General features: G+C 36.9%; 2 protein-coding genes across 3 annotated transcripts; one reads left to right on the plus strand and one right to left on the minus strand.

Moving 5' to 3' along the window:
• The first annotated feature begins 1,070 nt into the window (after nucleotides 1–1,070).
• On the plus strand, nucleotides 1,071–5,419 carry LOC137952301 (ran-binding protein 1 homolog c-like). Its single transcript, XM_068799429.1, has 4 exons — nucleotides 1,071–1,346; nucleotides 1,848–1,999; nucleotides 2,116–2,241; nucleotides 4,784–5,419. The coding sequence occupies exons 1-4, from the start codon at nucleotides 1,192–1,194 to the stop codon at nucleotides 5,041–5,043; spliced, it is 693 nt and encodes a 230-aa protein (XP_068655530.1). The 5' UTR covers nucleotides 1,071–1,191; the 3' UTR covers nucleotides 5,044–5,419.
• Nucleotides 5,420–6,390: 971 nt separating this feature from the next.
• On the minus strand, nucleotides 6,391–13,627 carry LOC137952300 (protein IMPAIRED IN BABA-INDUCED STERILITY 1-like). Of its 2 annotated transcripts, XR_011112213.1 has the most exons (10): nucleotides 12,766–13,627; nucleotides 12,107–12,391; nucleotides 11,452–11,769; nucleotides 10,710–10,937; nucleotides 10,269–10,366; nucleotides 9,296–9,398; nucleotides 8,690–9,196; nucleotides 8,472–8,595; nucleotides 7,096–7,577; nucleotides 6,391–6,945 (listed from the first exon to the last, which is right to left on the minus strand). XR_011112213.1 is itself a non-coding variant. In XM_068799428.1 (9 exons), the coding sequence occupies exons 1-9, from the start codon at nucleotides 13,120–13,122 to the stop codon at nucleotides 7,558–7,560; spliced, it is 2,040 nt and encodes a 679-aa protein (XP_068655529.1). In that variant the 5' UTR covers nucleotides 13,123–13,627; the 3' UTR covers nucleotides 6,391–7,557. The 2 variants fall into 2 exon arrangements, 1 of the variants encoding a protein (XP_068655529.1); XM_068799428.1 differs by having other exon boundaries at nucleotides 6,391–7,577.
• Between the last annotated feature and the right edge of the window lie 3,338 nt (nucleotides 13,628–16,965).

The following is a 16,965-nucleotide window of genomic DNA, read 5'->3' on the forward strand; positions in this document are numbered from 1 at the left end:
CTCCCCCTCCTCTAGTAGCAGAGAAGCTAGATGTCAGCTTTGTCACTGGGTCTTCTGTAAAGGAAGGGGAGAACTGCTCTAATAGCTATGCTCCTTTTTTTGGGCTTTTATTTGTAGAAACGGTATAAATTCGGAACGCTGTAACAGACGATAAATAATCACGTGGGTGGTCGGGTATGAAAAATACTCCGTAACAAACAACAACAATTAAACAACTACTAGGGCAATTAATTACTTGAGTATCGTGGAACCCTAATTAGGGTTTTTAAGCAAAAAAATCTAGATTTAATCCACATGAATTTTGGGGATTCTTCATCTAATTTTTCTGAATTGAGCTGCTGCAATAGAGAGCTAATGAAGGCAGAAATTCTAAGGTTTTGAAGCCCATGCAATACATGTAAAGAGAAGTTAAAAGAGTTATGGTGCTGAGTAAGTGAGAATGAAGGGAAAAAATTGTTAGGGTATACCTGCTAGTTTCAATACCACCTTTCTCAGCCTTCATTCAAACCTTCCAAGTGATAGCCTTTGATCAACTTGAGTAGCAACAAATTAGCCCTAGAACCCTTATGTATATACCATGTTAAATTCTAGGGTTTTTGATCTTGTTTAGAAGAGAGAAGTTAAATAGAAGAAGATTAGAGAGAAAGAAGAGAAAAACTAGAGATTTAAGAGGAGAATGTGTTATAGATAAAGAAGAATAATGGGAGTAGAGGCTCAATTAGTTCGAACCCTCTCTTTTTCATTATTTATATAAGCTGAAAAATTACATAATGACAATAATAACCTTGTTTAAAAAAGTAAATAACTAATGTTCCTAATACCGAATGAGAAAGACTAGGGAGATATGGGGGTATTTTAGTCATTAGAGATGTGGGGTATTTTAGTCATTAGAGAAAGAATAGAATGTAAGAGGTAGTTAGTTACTCTTGCCTTTGTCTATCGGTGAAAAATTCTTGTTAATGGAACGGCAGCCATCCGATGATTTAACGGTAGATCCAACGCTCACGGTTCACATTTCTCATTTTTTCACATAGAAGAATCGCAATTTTGCACAGGGTCGGCCATCGTTTTATGACCGCTGCTCAATAAATTCCATTTTGTTGTCTCGCACCCCCTAAAACCCTAACACTTTTTTCTTTTGCTTCCTGCGATCTGTAATTCCCATTCCCTTTCATCGAGCACTTGTCAGCCATGGCAAACACCGATCCGGAGCGCAAGGAGGAGGAGACTTCGGAGCAAGCTCCCGGTGATGATGAGGACACTGGGGCTCAGGTCGCGCCCATCGTCAGACTTGAGGAGGTGGCTGTTACTACTGGTGAAGAGGAAGAAGACGTCCTCCTCGATCTGTAAGTGTTTCTGATATTTTGATTCATGTTCTGGCCACTGGCTCCTTCAATTTGTCCGTTGTGCTGTTATTTTTTTCGTACTCTTTACTATTTCTGTTGCCACGATCAAATCTGTGGGTTTCGGATGGCTAATAATCTTACGTGTTCGATGAGAATCTGGTCGCTATCAAGTGTTTGAGTAGCTTATATTGCTATTGAATCTTATCTTAATGCTTTTGGAGGTATTTTACGGGGACATTGGAGGTTTTTTTTTTTTTTGTTATTTCAAAAAAAAAAAAAAAATTTGATGGCCAGTTGTGATCATTTGGCTTTGCCGTTTCTGTCCTTTTCATCCCTTAAATCTCTAAGTCAGGTTCCTTGTCGGAGGTGAAACCCGCTGATCTGAGGAGTGGATTGGTGGTTCTATTATCTTGTTTGTGTGTTTTATCCTCTTACTGTTTTAGGATTCAATAATGTCTTACCACCTCTTACTGATTAATCCTTTGGTTCCTTCTTCTGCAGTAAATCAAAGCTTTACCGATTTGATAAGGAGGGGAATCAGTGGAAGGAACGTGGAGTTGGTACAGTGAAGCTTCTAAAGCATAAGGAGACTGGGAAAGTTCGGTTGGTCATGCGCCAATCGAAGACGCTCAAGATCTGTGCTAATCATTACGGTAGGTTTTTGCCTTATTGGATTGGTTGCTGTAACTAAGTCTAATGAGCAAATAACTCATTGTATGGATTGGCCATTTTGCCATTTAGATTTTCTGACTCATTTCCTATTTTACAGTTCTTCCATCAATATCAATTCAAGAGCATGCTGGGAATGACAAATCATGCGTCTGGCATGCACCTGATTACTCCGATGGTGAACTGAAAGAAGAGTTTTTTTGTATTCGATTTGGTTCTGTTGAAAGTAAGTTGTACAATCCTTGGTGATTCTGTCTTTGACAATTGTACATTTTTAAGGATCCAATTTTATCTATGCATCTCTGCGATGTATTGGTAAATCTCTTGATTGATTATCTTCTTGTTCAATTGCCTTACTAAATTATGCTATTTCTTTTGATTTGCTTGTATGCAAATTCCTTGGCCTACTTGAGTTGTTTTCTTTGTGGATCCGTGCTCTTGAATATTTTATAAATGTTACCTTTTTTCTTTTATTTTTCTGAGTGTCCGATTTCCTGATGGGCACTTGATCCAAATATGTAAATTGTGCTTCATACTTGGGAAAAGAGATGATGCTTTCAAGTTGATTTAAGGGTTCAGATTTATAAGCAATGATAATGCAAGATAATCTTGCTTGAAGGACGTGCAGAAAGCTTTCTGATTGGTGCTTGCTGATTTCTTTGAGAAAAAATGTCATCAAGTGTGTTGACAAAAAACTTTTCATAGAGGCTTTGAGAAAGACTTATAAAGAACAATAAAAGTGCATGTATGAGAGACGAGCCCAATTGTTTGCTTTTTTGAAATTGCAAAACGTTGCTGTACTTGAACTTGTTGTGTGCTCGATTGATCTGATTTATCAAGTTGTTGTAAATTTGTACTCCTTAATATGGCTGTTTATCAAAAAGTATTCTGTTTATGATTTTCTTCAAATATGGTTCCTTTACTTCCAATGTACCTCCTCCCTTTACAAGGCCTATTATGATTTATAGGGTTTTCAATTTTTTTGCTTCATAGCTGGGCTGTGAATGGCATTGAAATAAAGTCCTTATTTAATGGCTTTGGATATGAGTATCCGTGTTCTTGTGTACTAACGGGATAAAATAAATTTAGGGATAAAATAAATCTAGGGTTAAGTCATTCTATACTTGATTGCCCAGCTTATGGGAAGTTTGATCTGTAATTTGAGTCCCTTAACAAAGTAAGTGTATAAAAGAATTTTCCTTATACATTGGATGACAATCTTCTTCTTTTTTTTTCTTTTTTTAATTTTAAATATGATGGATGATAATCAAAAAAGTATTTAAATAAAGATAATTGTGTTTTGTCATTACTAAATGTTGTTATAACTTTTAATAGTTCTGTAATGTTGGTTTTTTGTTTTCCATGATTTTATTTGCCTTTGATGGTTATGCATTGTACCTCTATTTCACATGCTTGTTGCTTACCCTTGCGTAGGTGGGTAAATGAATTTGTAATCTTTTACCTGTTGTGGAATTTTTTAAGTGTTTATCTGGGGTTTGGGATGGGTTATGTTCTTTTCGCTTTTAAACTTTATGCAATTTGCAATTCATCAAGAGAGATTCCTGGGATGAAATCTACTGGGAAACTGCAAGAGTGATATTTGATTTGTTCTTTATTGATCATGGTTTCTTAATTTCCTGTTACTTTGTGCTGCTCTGTCCTGTTAGCAAGAGGTATTTACAAAAAAATTACTCTAAACCTTTAATACTTCTGTTATAGTAGCTTTTTTTTTCAAGAGATGGAAGTGTAGCAGCTCGGTAAAAAAATTATACTGCTTTATTTGCTTTGCATTTCATGAACAAGTATTTTTAGTATTCTTATTAAACATTGTTGGATAAGTTTTTCCATTTACTTGCATAGTAATTTATAACAGAGATAAGGAAAAGTCCTTGTACACTATGCTTACCCCAGCTTCAGGGAAGGTAGTTTTAACCCCTATCTGCTCTCGTCCAAGCAAGAACCATGCCTGATATGAGTGAGGACTTAATCTAAGTAAATTTATAGTTAATTATCATAGTTTAGTTTTACTTATATTTATACAACTTTTAGTTGGCCTTTAATATTATTATACTGATTTTCATGATTTATTTCCCTTTACAGATTATTTTACCCATCAGATTTTTACTCCTGTGTGTAGTTGGCTACATAAACGTGTAGTCCCTTGTTGTGGAAATTTTAGAGCATATGTAAATATCAGCTATCCTAGATCAACATTGTGCTTATACATCAGTCTTTGATTGATATGCTCACCTGTCCACTTGTACTGTTTCACAGTGATCTATTTTGTTTGTGACAACAAGGAGTTTGCAGACTTTATATCTTGTTAATAGGCTCAGTATGCCCTTTGCATTCTTGCGGTGCTCCTCATCAATTCATCATTCAAAAAAAATATATAAAAAAGAGTTTGCAGTGACTCATATATTATTTACTGAATGTTGAACGGAACAAGGCAAAAAATTTATGTTCATTCTTTCCTGATAGAAATGCAATCTAGTTATAATTAGGAATTAGAGATAATATGCCTTGCAGTGAAGTCAGTGTTTGATAAGATTGCTAGTGATGGGATTTCCTTTGAGAAAATGTAATTATTATATATTATTATTTAAAAATTTCTTGTTATTGTTTTTGTCTGTGTTTTCTAAATATTGTAAGTTAGTTTGCTATTTCACAAAATGTTGTGTTTAATAGCGCTTGGAATTTCTCTCTTGAGTGATTTACTTGGAAGTATTATGTGGTCTGATATCTTTGGCACTCTTTTGTTCTTTCAGACTGCAGGAACTTTATGGAGAGGGTGGAAGAGATTGCTCATTCTCAAGCTAAGAAAGATGAGAAAGATGCCAATTCTGCTGCTGACCTCATTGGCAAGTTGACTGTAACTGAAAGCAAGACTGAAGAGGCAAAGGGGGCAGAAGCACCTTTGGCTGCCACGGATGAGAAGAAAGAAGCTAGCAGCTCAGAGAAAACAGAAGTGGCAGAGAAAACAGAAGAGGAAGAGAAAACAGAAGAGGAAGAGAAGAAGGCGGAATAGACCCCCCTCCATAGCTTCTTATAGGGGGTGATTTCGTTTCTGCACGTCTATAATTTGGTTAAATGGTGGTTTGAGGTCTCATAGTCCCATTTTCAAAATGTCAGTATTTTTTTTTTTTTTTTCGGAATCAATTCAATGGGATTTATGGAAGTTAGGGTCTAGAGTCTTTCCATCCTTGCATGGAGTTTTTTTATGAAATATCGACTCTCATGGAATTTGCTCTCGGTTTGAAATTTACAGAAGGATCCGGGGTAAAGTTGCTCAATAGGAGTCTGGGGATTGAGAATTTTCATGTTCAGTTTTGAGTACTGTACTACATGAGGAATATTTTGTCGCGAGGGTTTGTTATATATCTCCATTATTGGTTTATAGAGCATCTTGTGTTCTCCTTATTGATAAAGCTCCATTCTGTAATGAATATATTGTGGTCCACTTGACATAAAGAGGCGTCAACTCGACCCTAACCCAAGAGCAACTTACAAAAATCAGTGCAGAACGAGTTGACTCAAGGTAAAATTGAAGTTACTCTTGGTAAACTTGAGTGTGCTCAAGGCGAAATCGAGTCTACTCCAGGTAAACTCTTGACAATTTTCAAGGTATTTCACTTGATTCATCTTCTTAACATCAAGTTAGCTCAGAACGTGTTGTCAGAATCTTTCGAATAATCAAGTGATTGATCTTCATTACATGTGTGCTAACAGATTTTGTTCCCAATCTTTCGAATAATAGAAGGTCCATTGGAACGGTGAACCTTCTAGCTGCATTTCCGCTTGATTTGTCTTGCAATTTAACCTGTATCTTTGATGCACTATTCGAATGTTGACCAACCTTTTCAACCTTCATGAGTTGCAAAAGCTTGGAATGACTTGAAACTTTTTCCACAATATCTTAATGCACCGAATTAGTTTTCAGTGTTTGTTATCATCAAAACTCGGTGGAATGACATCTTGAGACCAATATCCTCCTAACATATTCTTTTCCGTTCACATAGAAGGCTTCATCTCTTTTGTCAAAGATAACAGGGAAGGGCAGATGCCCGCTCCCTCCCTCAAAAGGGAAGACTATTTATCATAAATAATAAATACTTTTTGTAATTCTAGCTTTTCTGTTAAAACCTTTCATCAACTTACCTCAATCTTTTGTTAGATTCAAATTATAGGACCATGCTTGAAATGCGATATCTAAGAGGGGTTGTATTTAAAAATTACTGAAATGTTATTCATCTCAATTATCCAGAACAAGAAAATTCACATCTTGAACTGCATAGAAAGTATTATTTATCTTAAAAAGGCTTGCATAAGAATTGTAAAGCTGTTTACTCTTGCATAATGGAATACATTTCCCTGTTTCAGGTGAATGGGTTAATGTAACAGGAACTAGAGTAAATAGAAGGAATAATGGAATTCCTATTACCCTTTCCAATTTGTTACTCGTTTCCACCTCTGTATGTTGACAAACAAGGATGAGCTTGAACCCAGGAAACACTTTCTAGTGAGAAGATTAACTCACCAGTCCAAAAAAACTCTATTTTGAGATTAAGTAAGAGGTCTGTGTGCCTGGCTGCTTCCGGAGGAAAAAGGAAAATAAGAGCATAAACAAATATATCGGTTTGACCAAATTCTTCTTGGATTTTTGCCACATCCTCTCATACATAGATATTTCCATTGTAATCTCATTTGTTCAGGAGAAAAAGAGAGTTTTGAAACAATTTCCAGTCCATAAAACAAAATGGGAAGAAGAGCCATAAACAAGTGGGACTAGGAGTTACTTCCTTTCACAACAATACTAACCTCTGTTAGGTTGAAACTTGAAATACTGAGCAGTGGGCATGTAAATATAATGTGCAGAGGCGAGTCGCAATACGAGTAAATCAATTTCACGAGCCATTAGTATATACGAGGCCTACAAATGTGTACAGATTTAAGTTAAAACAGCATCTGCAGGAGGTCTGTTGCTCGATGCTCTACCATTGTCGTGTACAGGAGATTAGAACTATAGGTTAAAACTCCTACAGAAGAAAATATAGAAGATGACAAGAATTTAAAATCATACCTTGATGTCAATATTTGCTATCCACGTGTCATATTTGAAGGAAATAATCATCTTATGTTTGGTAGCATTGCAGCCCCTTCCTCGTTTACCTCATATGTTATGTACATTTCAGTAATCAGGCTCCAACCTGAAGGTATAATAAAATCTTTCTTCGCAAACTTCATACAAACAGCCACGAAGTGGAATAGCATTTTGCATTCCGGTACTAGTCACCTTCACTGCAACACCAAAATATTTTACTGTGATTGTGCTCTTGTTCTGCCTTCTCGATCATCAAGAACGTATACATGAATGAACTGGATGCAGGGTCGATGAAAAGATTGTTGGATATCTGATGGACAGGACGAAGACTGAGCCTCCCCACTGGCAGATGATTGATGCATAACATAAACTTGACCCAAATCCATGCCTCATACATGAAGGGCTTTTATCTTCAACCTCCTTGATCTTCATACCAGTTTGTCATTTCCCCTGCTTTTTCCCTGCCATCATATTCACACATGGATGCATTAGAGCTTTCTACTCTTCCTTTTTGCTCCATATAATAATTTACATTTGCTTCTCATTGTTTTTCCAACTGTCAAAACTCGTTAGTACAGAAGCCAAATTAACCCCACTCTCACTACCATGTAGGCAGAGGAGCATGAACACCACAATTGTCAATTTTGCTCCCAGCACTGGCAATGAACTTTGAAGCAGACCTTCACCAGAAGAAAAAAGCAGGAAGAGGAGTCGGGGGAATCACTTTAAACTTGTTTTTAATTTGTTGAGTTCTTAGACACCCATAATTATAGATTTCAGTCCTAGAATAAAAATATCTGGTCAGCACAAAAACCAAGTTTTGCACTAGTTTGTCTGAGTGAATCTACTCTTGCTCAGACTAAAAGTTACTCCACAAACTAAAATCAAATCCAAACCTGAATGGCAACATTTTTCTTTAATATAATAAAATTGGTATGACCAACAATGAAGCAAAGCTGTCAAAAATTTCAACATGTTTGGAGAAATCAGTCGTGTTGAAAGAGACTTGGTTGTGTACACCTCTAGCACGGAGTTTCTTTTTTTTTTTTTTTTTTTTTTTTTTTATTGAAAACAGAGTTTCCATTGGACAAAATAAAAACTATGCTACTCCAAATTTTGGAATAACCAGCCAGATAATGTTAGTCAAGTTATTTTTAGTCTCAGAAACAGGGTTTCCACGGTATAGAAAAGGTTGCTATTCCAACTTAACCTAAAGTTTGGTCACATGAATATATTGGCTGCTTATAAGAGAACTCTTTCAACAAACAGTCAAGAAGAGAGCTTCGGCAATCATTGAAAGGAAATTATGAAGGTTATATTAAAAATTTCAACCACAATAAAAGTCCATAATTCACCTCTTTCAAACCATGAACGACGAACTGCTTGACGAATGTGACGTTCATTCCTTTGCAAGATCTCATCAACCTTATTTGATTGAGACAACAATGGCCCAGAGAATTCAACTCTCTCTCCATCACCCTGGTAACCGTGAGATCCCAAAGTAAACAAGAAATTTACTCGCAAATACAACATTTGAGAAGTAAAAAATATTATAATTAAATCAAAATATTACCAAAACATTTCTTCTGATTCGAAGTTCATCTCTTTGTGGAAACCCTTCTGAAAAATCCTGAGAATGAAACATATCCGAACCATCAAATGAATCTGGACGTTCAAACTGTCCCCAATGTTTTGGCATTGCATGCTTAAACAACTCATAGTCACGGCCCTTTGAATCAACCTGGGCTCCACCCTTTGAAATGTTTCTCGTCTGTGTGATACTAGAGGAATCTGGCACAGGTACAAGCCCTTTTGAACTAGATCTACTGTGTGATCTGGAGGTAGGATTTGCCTCTTTCCGCTTTTTTACCCATGCAAAGCCATTAGAGGGAGGAAATAGTGGGCCCGAGTAAGGAATGTCACCCAAGGAGTTATGTTTTGCATGGAAAGCCTCATCTGGAGGATTAAATGCTTCTTGCCGTGGCTCATCATTTTGTTCAGCATCACCATCTTCTTTTAGGCTTTGTGGTTTTGCATCAGTACCCTTACGGGTTTCTTGAGCATTCTCAATGCATGGCTCCTATAGTAGAAGAACATAAAATATTTATGCTGTGATTTTTCACATCACAAACTTTCATTTAAATATGAGAGTGAGAGAGAGAGAGAGAGAGAGACCAACCATGCCCAATCTACTGAGGTCATTTGCTTCCCAGGAAACTTTAGTTACTTTTGTTTGCCTCCTTCCTGCATCAGAACCACGTACTCTACCTGACACCTTCTTCCTGAATATGTCAGAAGAAGCCGGTTAAAATGATTTTTAATTGGATAAATTAGAAGAAACGGTAGCTAGAAGGACAGAATCAAGGATAGAGGAATGCTGATAAGAGGTTTGCTGGTTCTGCTTTATTGAATAATGAACATACAAGTCGAGAAGAAAGCTTGAGCAGTTAAGGCTAAAATTTTAACTCTAGTCATTCCTTCAAGTGGGTACTGGAGTTTCAAGAACCTATCATAAAGCACGTGTGCATCGTATTCTTTGTTACAAGAGCCTAAAGGCTTGACAGTTGGTTGAATAGGTTTGATCAGTGCAACCAGTTCTACTGAGTGCTAGTCAAATACAAAGTAAATACGGTAGATAGGCCTTTCTTTCTGAATGAACATCAACAAGTCAAATACAAAGTAAATACGGTAGATAGGCCTTTCTTTCTGAATGAACATCAACAAATAGAAGCGGAATTAGGTGGGGGATGCAAAAGAAGTATAGGAAAGGGAACCATATAAGTAAAACTGTCTTTTTCTTCTAAGCGACCACATTTATGCTGGACTTCCAAGCTGCTATTATATAGCCAAATTATCTGCTACCAATTATATATACAAGATATGCAACCAAGAAGGGATTGGACAGTGTAAATTTCTTCTTTTTTTTTTTTGAGAAAGTGTTGAATTCATTAAACTAGAAACAAACAAACAAGATTAGGCAGGCCTCCCCCTAACAAGAGGGGACAGTGTAAACTTCTATTGGACAACCAAATGGAAAAACTATTGTAAGAATGATAATGTAGCTCCATGGATGGACAACTCTATCTAACTCCCAAAATTCATGAAGTTGCAAACAAAAGATAAAGGATAACCAAAGCTAAATCAAAATCTACCTGCGGGCCTCCTCACGACTCTTGGCATCAATCTCCTTGTTTGGCGGATACTTTGGCAAGGATAAAGGATCACATGCATAAGGCTTCGTCATGAAATACTAGTAAAAGTAGAAAAACTTTCAGTATGATTCAAGAAATCTCATACGATAGAACAGTTCAACAACACCTAGGTTTAACGACCAAGAAAAAGATCCAAAGTTCGGATCATCTGCCCAGGAAGACAGTCAACAGAAAATCAAAATAGCAATACAATGGTTGAAAGTACCAAGTGGCCCACTCCAGATGCTCTAGCTTAAATGGCTACAAATTGCATCAAAATATTTAACATGAACTAAATTAACTCAGATCGAGAAAAAATATACAGGGAAAAGAAAATCAGAAAAGAAGGGTTTCATATGGTGGCACAAAATGAGTGACGCCATTGTAGTGTCAGGGTTTTACCTCAGAATTAAGAGCAGATGCAGTCGTGCCCCGTTTGTAAGGTTCAATAGAAAGCAGAGTTTCGATCAAACTCACAGCAGTGGCTGGGAAACCTTTAAAGGTCTCTTGAAGACAACTCTCATAAGGCTGTTGCGGTTTAAAAATAGTGGCATGGGGCAACTTAGACTTCTTCCAATATTCATCTGGTGGTGAACCACAAAGCTTGAATATTTTGTGTAACTGTTCGATCTGTTGGCAGAAAACAGGTTCTCCTCTTAGTCCAACTCACAGGACGACTAACACAATCTTACAAACCTTCTATGAACAAGTACAGACCAAATAAGTGTTCAAGAGATCCAAAAAATTTAATAATCTTTTCTTGCTTTACATAACAATTTAAAATAATGATACATATTTTTGCTCTTTTCCCTTCAATTTAAGGGTCACTTCTGCTATGAAGTTTTCCTGAATTTCAACTGTTCAAATGATTCAAGAAACCACCTATTGTTCAGTTAACTTCATGTAAAGTAGAGAAAACATGACAACTGGACAAGAAAGCCATATTGACAGCTCCGTGTTGGAAACATATTGATGATGCAGCAGTACAACATTATGCATTACTACAAATCAACCTCAGCTTCTCTCAGGCAAACTAAGGAAGATGGAGGTGCCAGATATAATACATATAATCATGACAAAAATGGGATTCATCTGCCCTTTCGATTAGGGTAAAATCTAATTCAAATGTTGCATAGAAGTTCACCTCAGTTCTTCCCTGTAATATAGGCTTTCCAAGAAGAAGTTCGGCAAAAACACAGCCAACACTCCACAGATCTACTGACGCTTCATAATCTGTTGACCCCAACAAAAGCTCAGGTGGACGGTACCAAAGAGTTACTACTCGACTAGTCAGTGGTTGCCTCTGTCCACTGTTATAAAAATTTGCCAGACCAAAGTCAGCCATTTTTAGAATTCCTTCATTATTTACAAGCAAATTTGAACCTTTGATGTCACGATGCATGATGCCACGTGAGTGGCAGTGGTTCAAGCCAGATAACAACTGGTGCATATAGCACTTGACCTGCACAACATACCCTTGCCCACATAAAAATTTACCCTTTTTAAGTGTCTATTTTAGAAAAAGAAAGGCAATGAGATGGATTAAATTATAAATGGGAAAATATTGGCAAATCTGAACGTAATTGCAGGTTCAGAAATTGATTTTCACACCATAAAGGGTACATCATTTGGCAAGTATTAAAATTGGAATAGATGTACTTTGGTTATCTGGAAACTAAATCATAAATCTTCAGATCAAGTATGGCTATCCAATTGGGAAGAGATTTCAGGTAAAAGGACCATAGATAGATGCACTTCAAGCCTTTTCTTGACAAAAGCACAAAGGAGTATCAACAAACCTGAGATTCACTAAAGTTGATGTCAGGACATGAGGATAGACCAGCAAGATCATGATCCATGTACTCAAACACAAGATAGATACTGCATGATAACTTTGAAGCAATCAAACCCTCCAACTTCACAATATTTGGATGATCCAACCTCCGTAGAATCTGAATTTCTCGTGCCATAAACCTCACACTTTCAGGATCAAAATTATCAAACCGGACCTTTTTTAGAGCCACTATCTTTCCAGTATCAAGATCACGAGCTCTAAACACACTGCTGTATGTACCTTGTCCTATCTTCCAGAGCAACAGAGATTGAACAACATTCAGTAAGAAAATAGTTGCATAACACGCACATGCAACAACTAGTGAAGACGAGATCATTTACATTTCATGTACTTTCAATCCAAAAGGAAGGAGAGAGCTAGAAAGAAGGATTTTTCAGTAAGGAATGGCACATCAAAATAGGTAAAATAAAAGAAATGGCTCAATGGTGATCAAGGAATTATCTGTTAATATGTAGTCTTGGGTTCAAGACACATAAAAGCAATAAAACCCAAATAAATTAAAAAGGTTAAAAAAATCCGGCGCTTAAATATCTATCAGATGGTAACGGGAAAAGCAGGCAAAATAAGCCAAAACAAATTGAATCCGCTTGAAATTTCATTTACCTTCTCCAATTTCTCAAAGTTGTCTGCCTTAAGAGGCACCCACCCATGAATGGCTTCACCTGCGACAGCAGTGAGCCATGCTGGCCAACCAGCGGCAACTTGCTCCCCTTCAATGTACTTGTGCAAATTCCCCAATCTCACGCTAACCGAATGGGACCCATGGGAACTCAACCTCCTCAGCTCCTCTGGTTCACCAGCAGCCAGCACACTTTCAGCATTGTTTTTCAATACATCAGAACGACCAGACTGATTACGACGTGAGGAGAGAAAAATGTTAGAATTTTGGTCCCGGAAAGCGCCTGAGTAGTCCAAAGCCGGTGTGACGGAAACAGCCTGCTTCGACGAAATGCAACCCATAATGAACTATAATGCGGCAACTTGGACCGAATTGGGTATGCAGAGAAACCCAGATTAAACGCCGAAGAAATTTTGTTGAATTGGGTGTACTTAAAATGGGAAGAATGATAGAATTGGGCAAAAACCAAGTGCCGAATCTTACCCAACTGGTAGAATTAAACCAGAAAGGCAGAAACATTAAAGCCAGGGAGGACCAAAATCACTACCAAGCTACATGGAATTTACGAAACAGAGAAAGCCCAACGACATAAAACGGACAAAAACTCTGAAACTGGCAAAAACCAGGAACACCCAACATCTCGATCGCAAGAAAGAGATGGCTTTTTGAATGTATCCCTGGATTGCGTGATTTCCGGAAGACGGAGAAGGAAACAGAAGATTTTAACGAGTTAAAATTATGCAACAAACGTCCCGAAATCAACGTAGAGGACCCTCGTGGGTCCGAACCTTCCTCTTTCTCTTGCTCCATGTAGTAAAATACACCAAAAAGGAGACAGTGAAAGCTAGCCGTTGGACTCCTTTCTTTTACCCTGCAACCACCCGTATCCATCTTCCTTGCTTACGCTATCCATCATCTCCTTCGTCGAACTCCCTTGCGGCGTGGGACCCTCAACGAGAATACAATCTGAAACCAGCGGTTCTGAAGTGGACCCCGAAACGGGTAAGCGCGTCCTGGGGTCGCTAATGGCGGAAACCATTAATGTTTTTGTTTCTGAACAGATTGGGCATTGGAAGCCGGCGTTCTTCCCTCCGTTATTGGGACAAGTCAATTTTGTCTGGATATCTTCCCTGTTTCTGGTTTCCCACGAGCAAAGACTACCCGACACCGCAGAGGAGCATGGAATAGTGTCTACGATACAATTACAGACAGTAGAAAGGGACAAGTCAAAAGAAAAGGTGGCGAACCACTGATTAAAGAAATAAAGGAGGCAAGGTAATCGACAATTCTCATGACCAAGAAGGTAAAGTGGAAAAGAGAAGAAAAAAAACAGAAAAAAAAGGGAAATCATCCTCTCTTCCCACTGGCACCTTCACTGCAACAACCATGGTCCTCGCCGGTGCTTGTTGGGTAGGACCCTTCATGATCATGCATATCTCTCTCTCTCTCTCTCGGGATCAATCCTTAACATTGCATTTGTGGAATCTCCGCTTTAAAAAAGGTTCATAATTGACCTCCAACCCCTCTCAAATACACCTTTAATTGTTCATAATTGATTAGTGCGATTCAAGAATGTGGTGTCTTGCAAATTACAGAAGCGACACTACCTACTAGCTATCTCTAGTGGGAATTTCTGATATATAAATGAATGGTCCAGCTTTAATGGAGGGTAGCAGGAGAGTAGCTTCCATTGGAGAAGAAAAAACTAGGTTTCCTCCCAAATCTTTTTTAGCAAATGGCAGGAAAAGGACACTAGTTGGTTCCTTCATGATTTAGAGTCCTCACGGAGTTTTTGTCTTAAAAACTAACAGGAGGTGTAAAATGCATCTTCCAGCAAGGGCCAACCCTTGCATCTCTGTAAATTCTCCACATTTCCTAACTACTGCTTTAGCTTCTGAAAAAGGACTTTTAACCAGATGGAAGAAGACAGATTTAGATGGAACTGTACCAAGCAGCAGGCATTTAATGGGAGACGAAAAATCAAACCAAGAACAATAATAATAAAGTTGATAAAGATAAAATTAAAAAGAAAAAGTGATAAAGAGATCATCATTTGTTGAAACAAATTTTCCATTTGACCTCCATATTGCTTGACAGCTTCCTGCTCTGCTACGGGTTGCCTCACTTTTGGCTCATTAATTCTGTTATTGACCTCTCAAGTCTCTTACTCCGATTATGACTTCGGGCTTGAAGGTTTGATATCACAAATTCTCTTGTCTACTTACCTCCGGGGGTGGCTTGGAACCGATCCGAGCTCGAGATCCGGGATCGGCTCGTTTAAATTAACTAACCGAGTTCGATGGAATCCAAGTTCGGTTTGACGGCTCGGGAGCCGTCTCATTAACGAGCTGAGTCGGGACCGGGACCGAGGGGGTAAATATTTTTTCTTCCCCTTGTCACCGCCGAGCCCCTCCCATCCGTTACTGTCATCGTTGACAGCTGCTCATCGGCTACCTCTGTGACCGTCCGTTCGATTTCTTCTTCCCTTCTCTTTGCCTTTGTTTCCGTCGCTGCCGCCTCCATCGCAGCCGTCATCCCCGATGACAGGTCCTTGTCGGTGCCGTAACACCCCCCCCCCAAGCGAAGATGATTTCGCACATATGATTTTAAAGTGGAAAATAAATAAATAATTTTTTTCCTTAAACTCTCCTTCCTCTTTGTTCTTGAAAAAATTGAAAATCCAGTTTAGTAGAAATAAGTTTCTTGAGACTATTAGTGTCTCATTTTTTTGTAAATATTTTTCTAATTAAAATTTTTTATTAAATAATTAAATAATTTTCTAAGTAAGATTTTCCTACCAAAATGGGCTAGAAAACCGTATAGAAAGTTTTTGAATAAATATTAGAAAGTTGATGCTGTAATACTTTTAACATGAGGCAATTTTCATTTCAATTTTGTGTTTGACATTTTATTTGATTAAAAATTTATCGATAAGCATAGTAATATATTAGATTGATTATTATTTTTAAATTATTCCCTAGAAAAGGCAATAAAAGGTCCATTTAACTTTCCTAAGAAAATTTTAAAATATTTCTTGTAATTTTCTAATAAGTCACTAATAGTAATAAGATTTTATTTAAAGGTTTTTTTGGAAATATGTAACATAGGAAAAACACTTTTAGTTTTTCCTATAATATAAATTTTCAAGCAGGGACACTAAGGATGCTATAGTAAATTTATGGCTAAATTGAAAAATTACAAAACAAGTTAAACAATATTTAGAGAAAAAAAGATTAATATTAGTGCGTTTTAATCCATTATCGAAATTCAATCCTGAACCTCACCTATCATTATATTTTTAAAATGTATGCATAATTATATATATAATTTATTTGACATATATTTTATATAGAGTATTAAATATAGGTTAAGCTCAAACTCGGGTAGAGCTCGAGCTTGAACTTAGTTAAAATTATTAGGCTCGAGTTCAATTACAATTCTAGGTTCAAGGCTAGAGTCGGCTCGAGCTCAAGTTCGAAATATTTAAATCAAGCTTGCCTTGAGCAAAGTTCAGACTCAACTGGATTCAATGTCACCCTTATGCCCAATTTTAAGTAGACGTCATTCCCAATTTTATGTAAAATGTATGCATAATTTTATATACAATTTATTTGATATGTATTTTTTGAAAAAAATTAAATGTATGTTGAAACATGAACTCAAACATGTATTTTTTGAAGAGTTTTAAATAAATATTGAAGCTCGAACTCGACTCTTAACTCGGTTAAAATTATTATGTATAAGCTCGATAACAATTTTAAGCTCGAACCTATGTTTGGCTCAAACTCGAGTTCAAAATATTTAAATCAAACTCGGCTCAAACATAGACAGGTTTGGGCTCGGCTCGATGCCACCCTACCTATCTCCCATCTTCCATCTTCTATGCCCTTTCGATTGATTTTAGCTCATATCACACTCCTTATAGTTTCTAGTCAGATTTTAAACAAAAATAATTTTCAAATAACCACATGTTAGATGTATATTTCTAAACATAGATATCTAAATACCATAATTCCAAGTACAACCTTCTAATTCTAATCTAATATTTTTATTTAAATATTTTTATTAAAATAAATATAATGAACAAACTTGCTTTCTCACTTGAAATTTTTTTTTACTTTTAAATAATTAGTTAATTTTATCAAATTTGACACGTTTAGCCCTAAACTTTATGGAATTTGTCT

This window comes from Aristolochia californica, unplaced genomic scaffold, assembly GCF_029961685.1.
Source record: "Aristolochia californica isolate CCGP_79_NKW_82.1479 unplaced genomic scaffold, dmAriCali1.0.hap1 SCAF_15, whole genome shotgun sequence".
In the NCBI taxonomy this organism is placed as follows: Eukaryota; Viridiplantae; Streptophyta; class Magnoliopsida; order Piperales; family Aristolochiaceae; genus Aristolochia; species Aristolochia californica.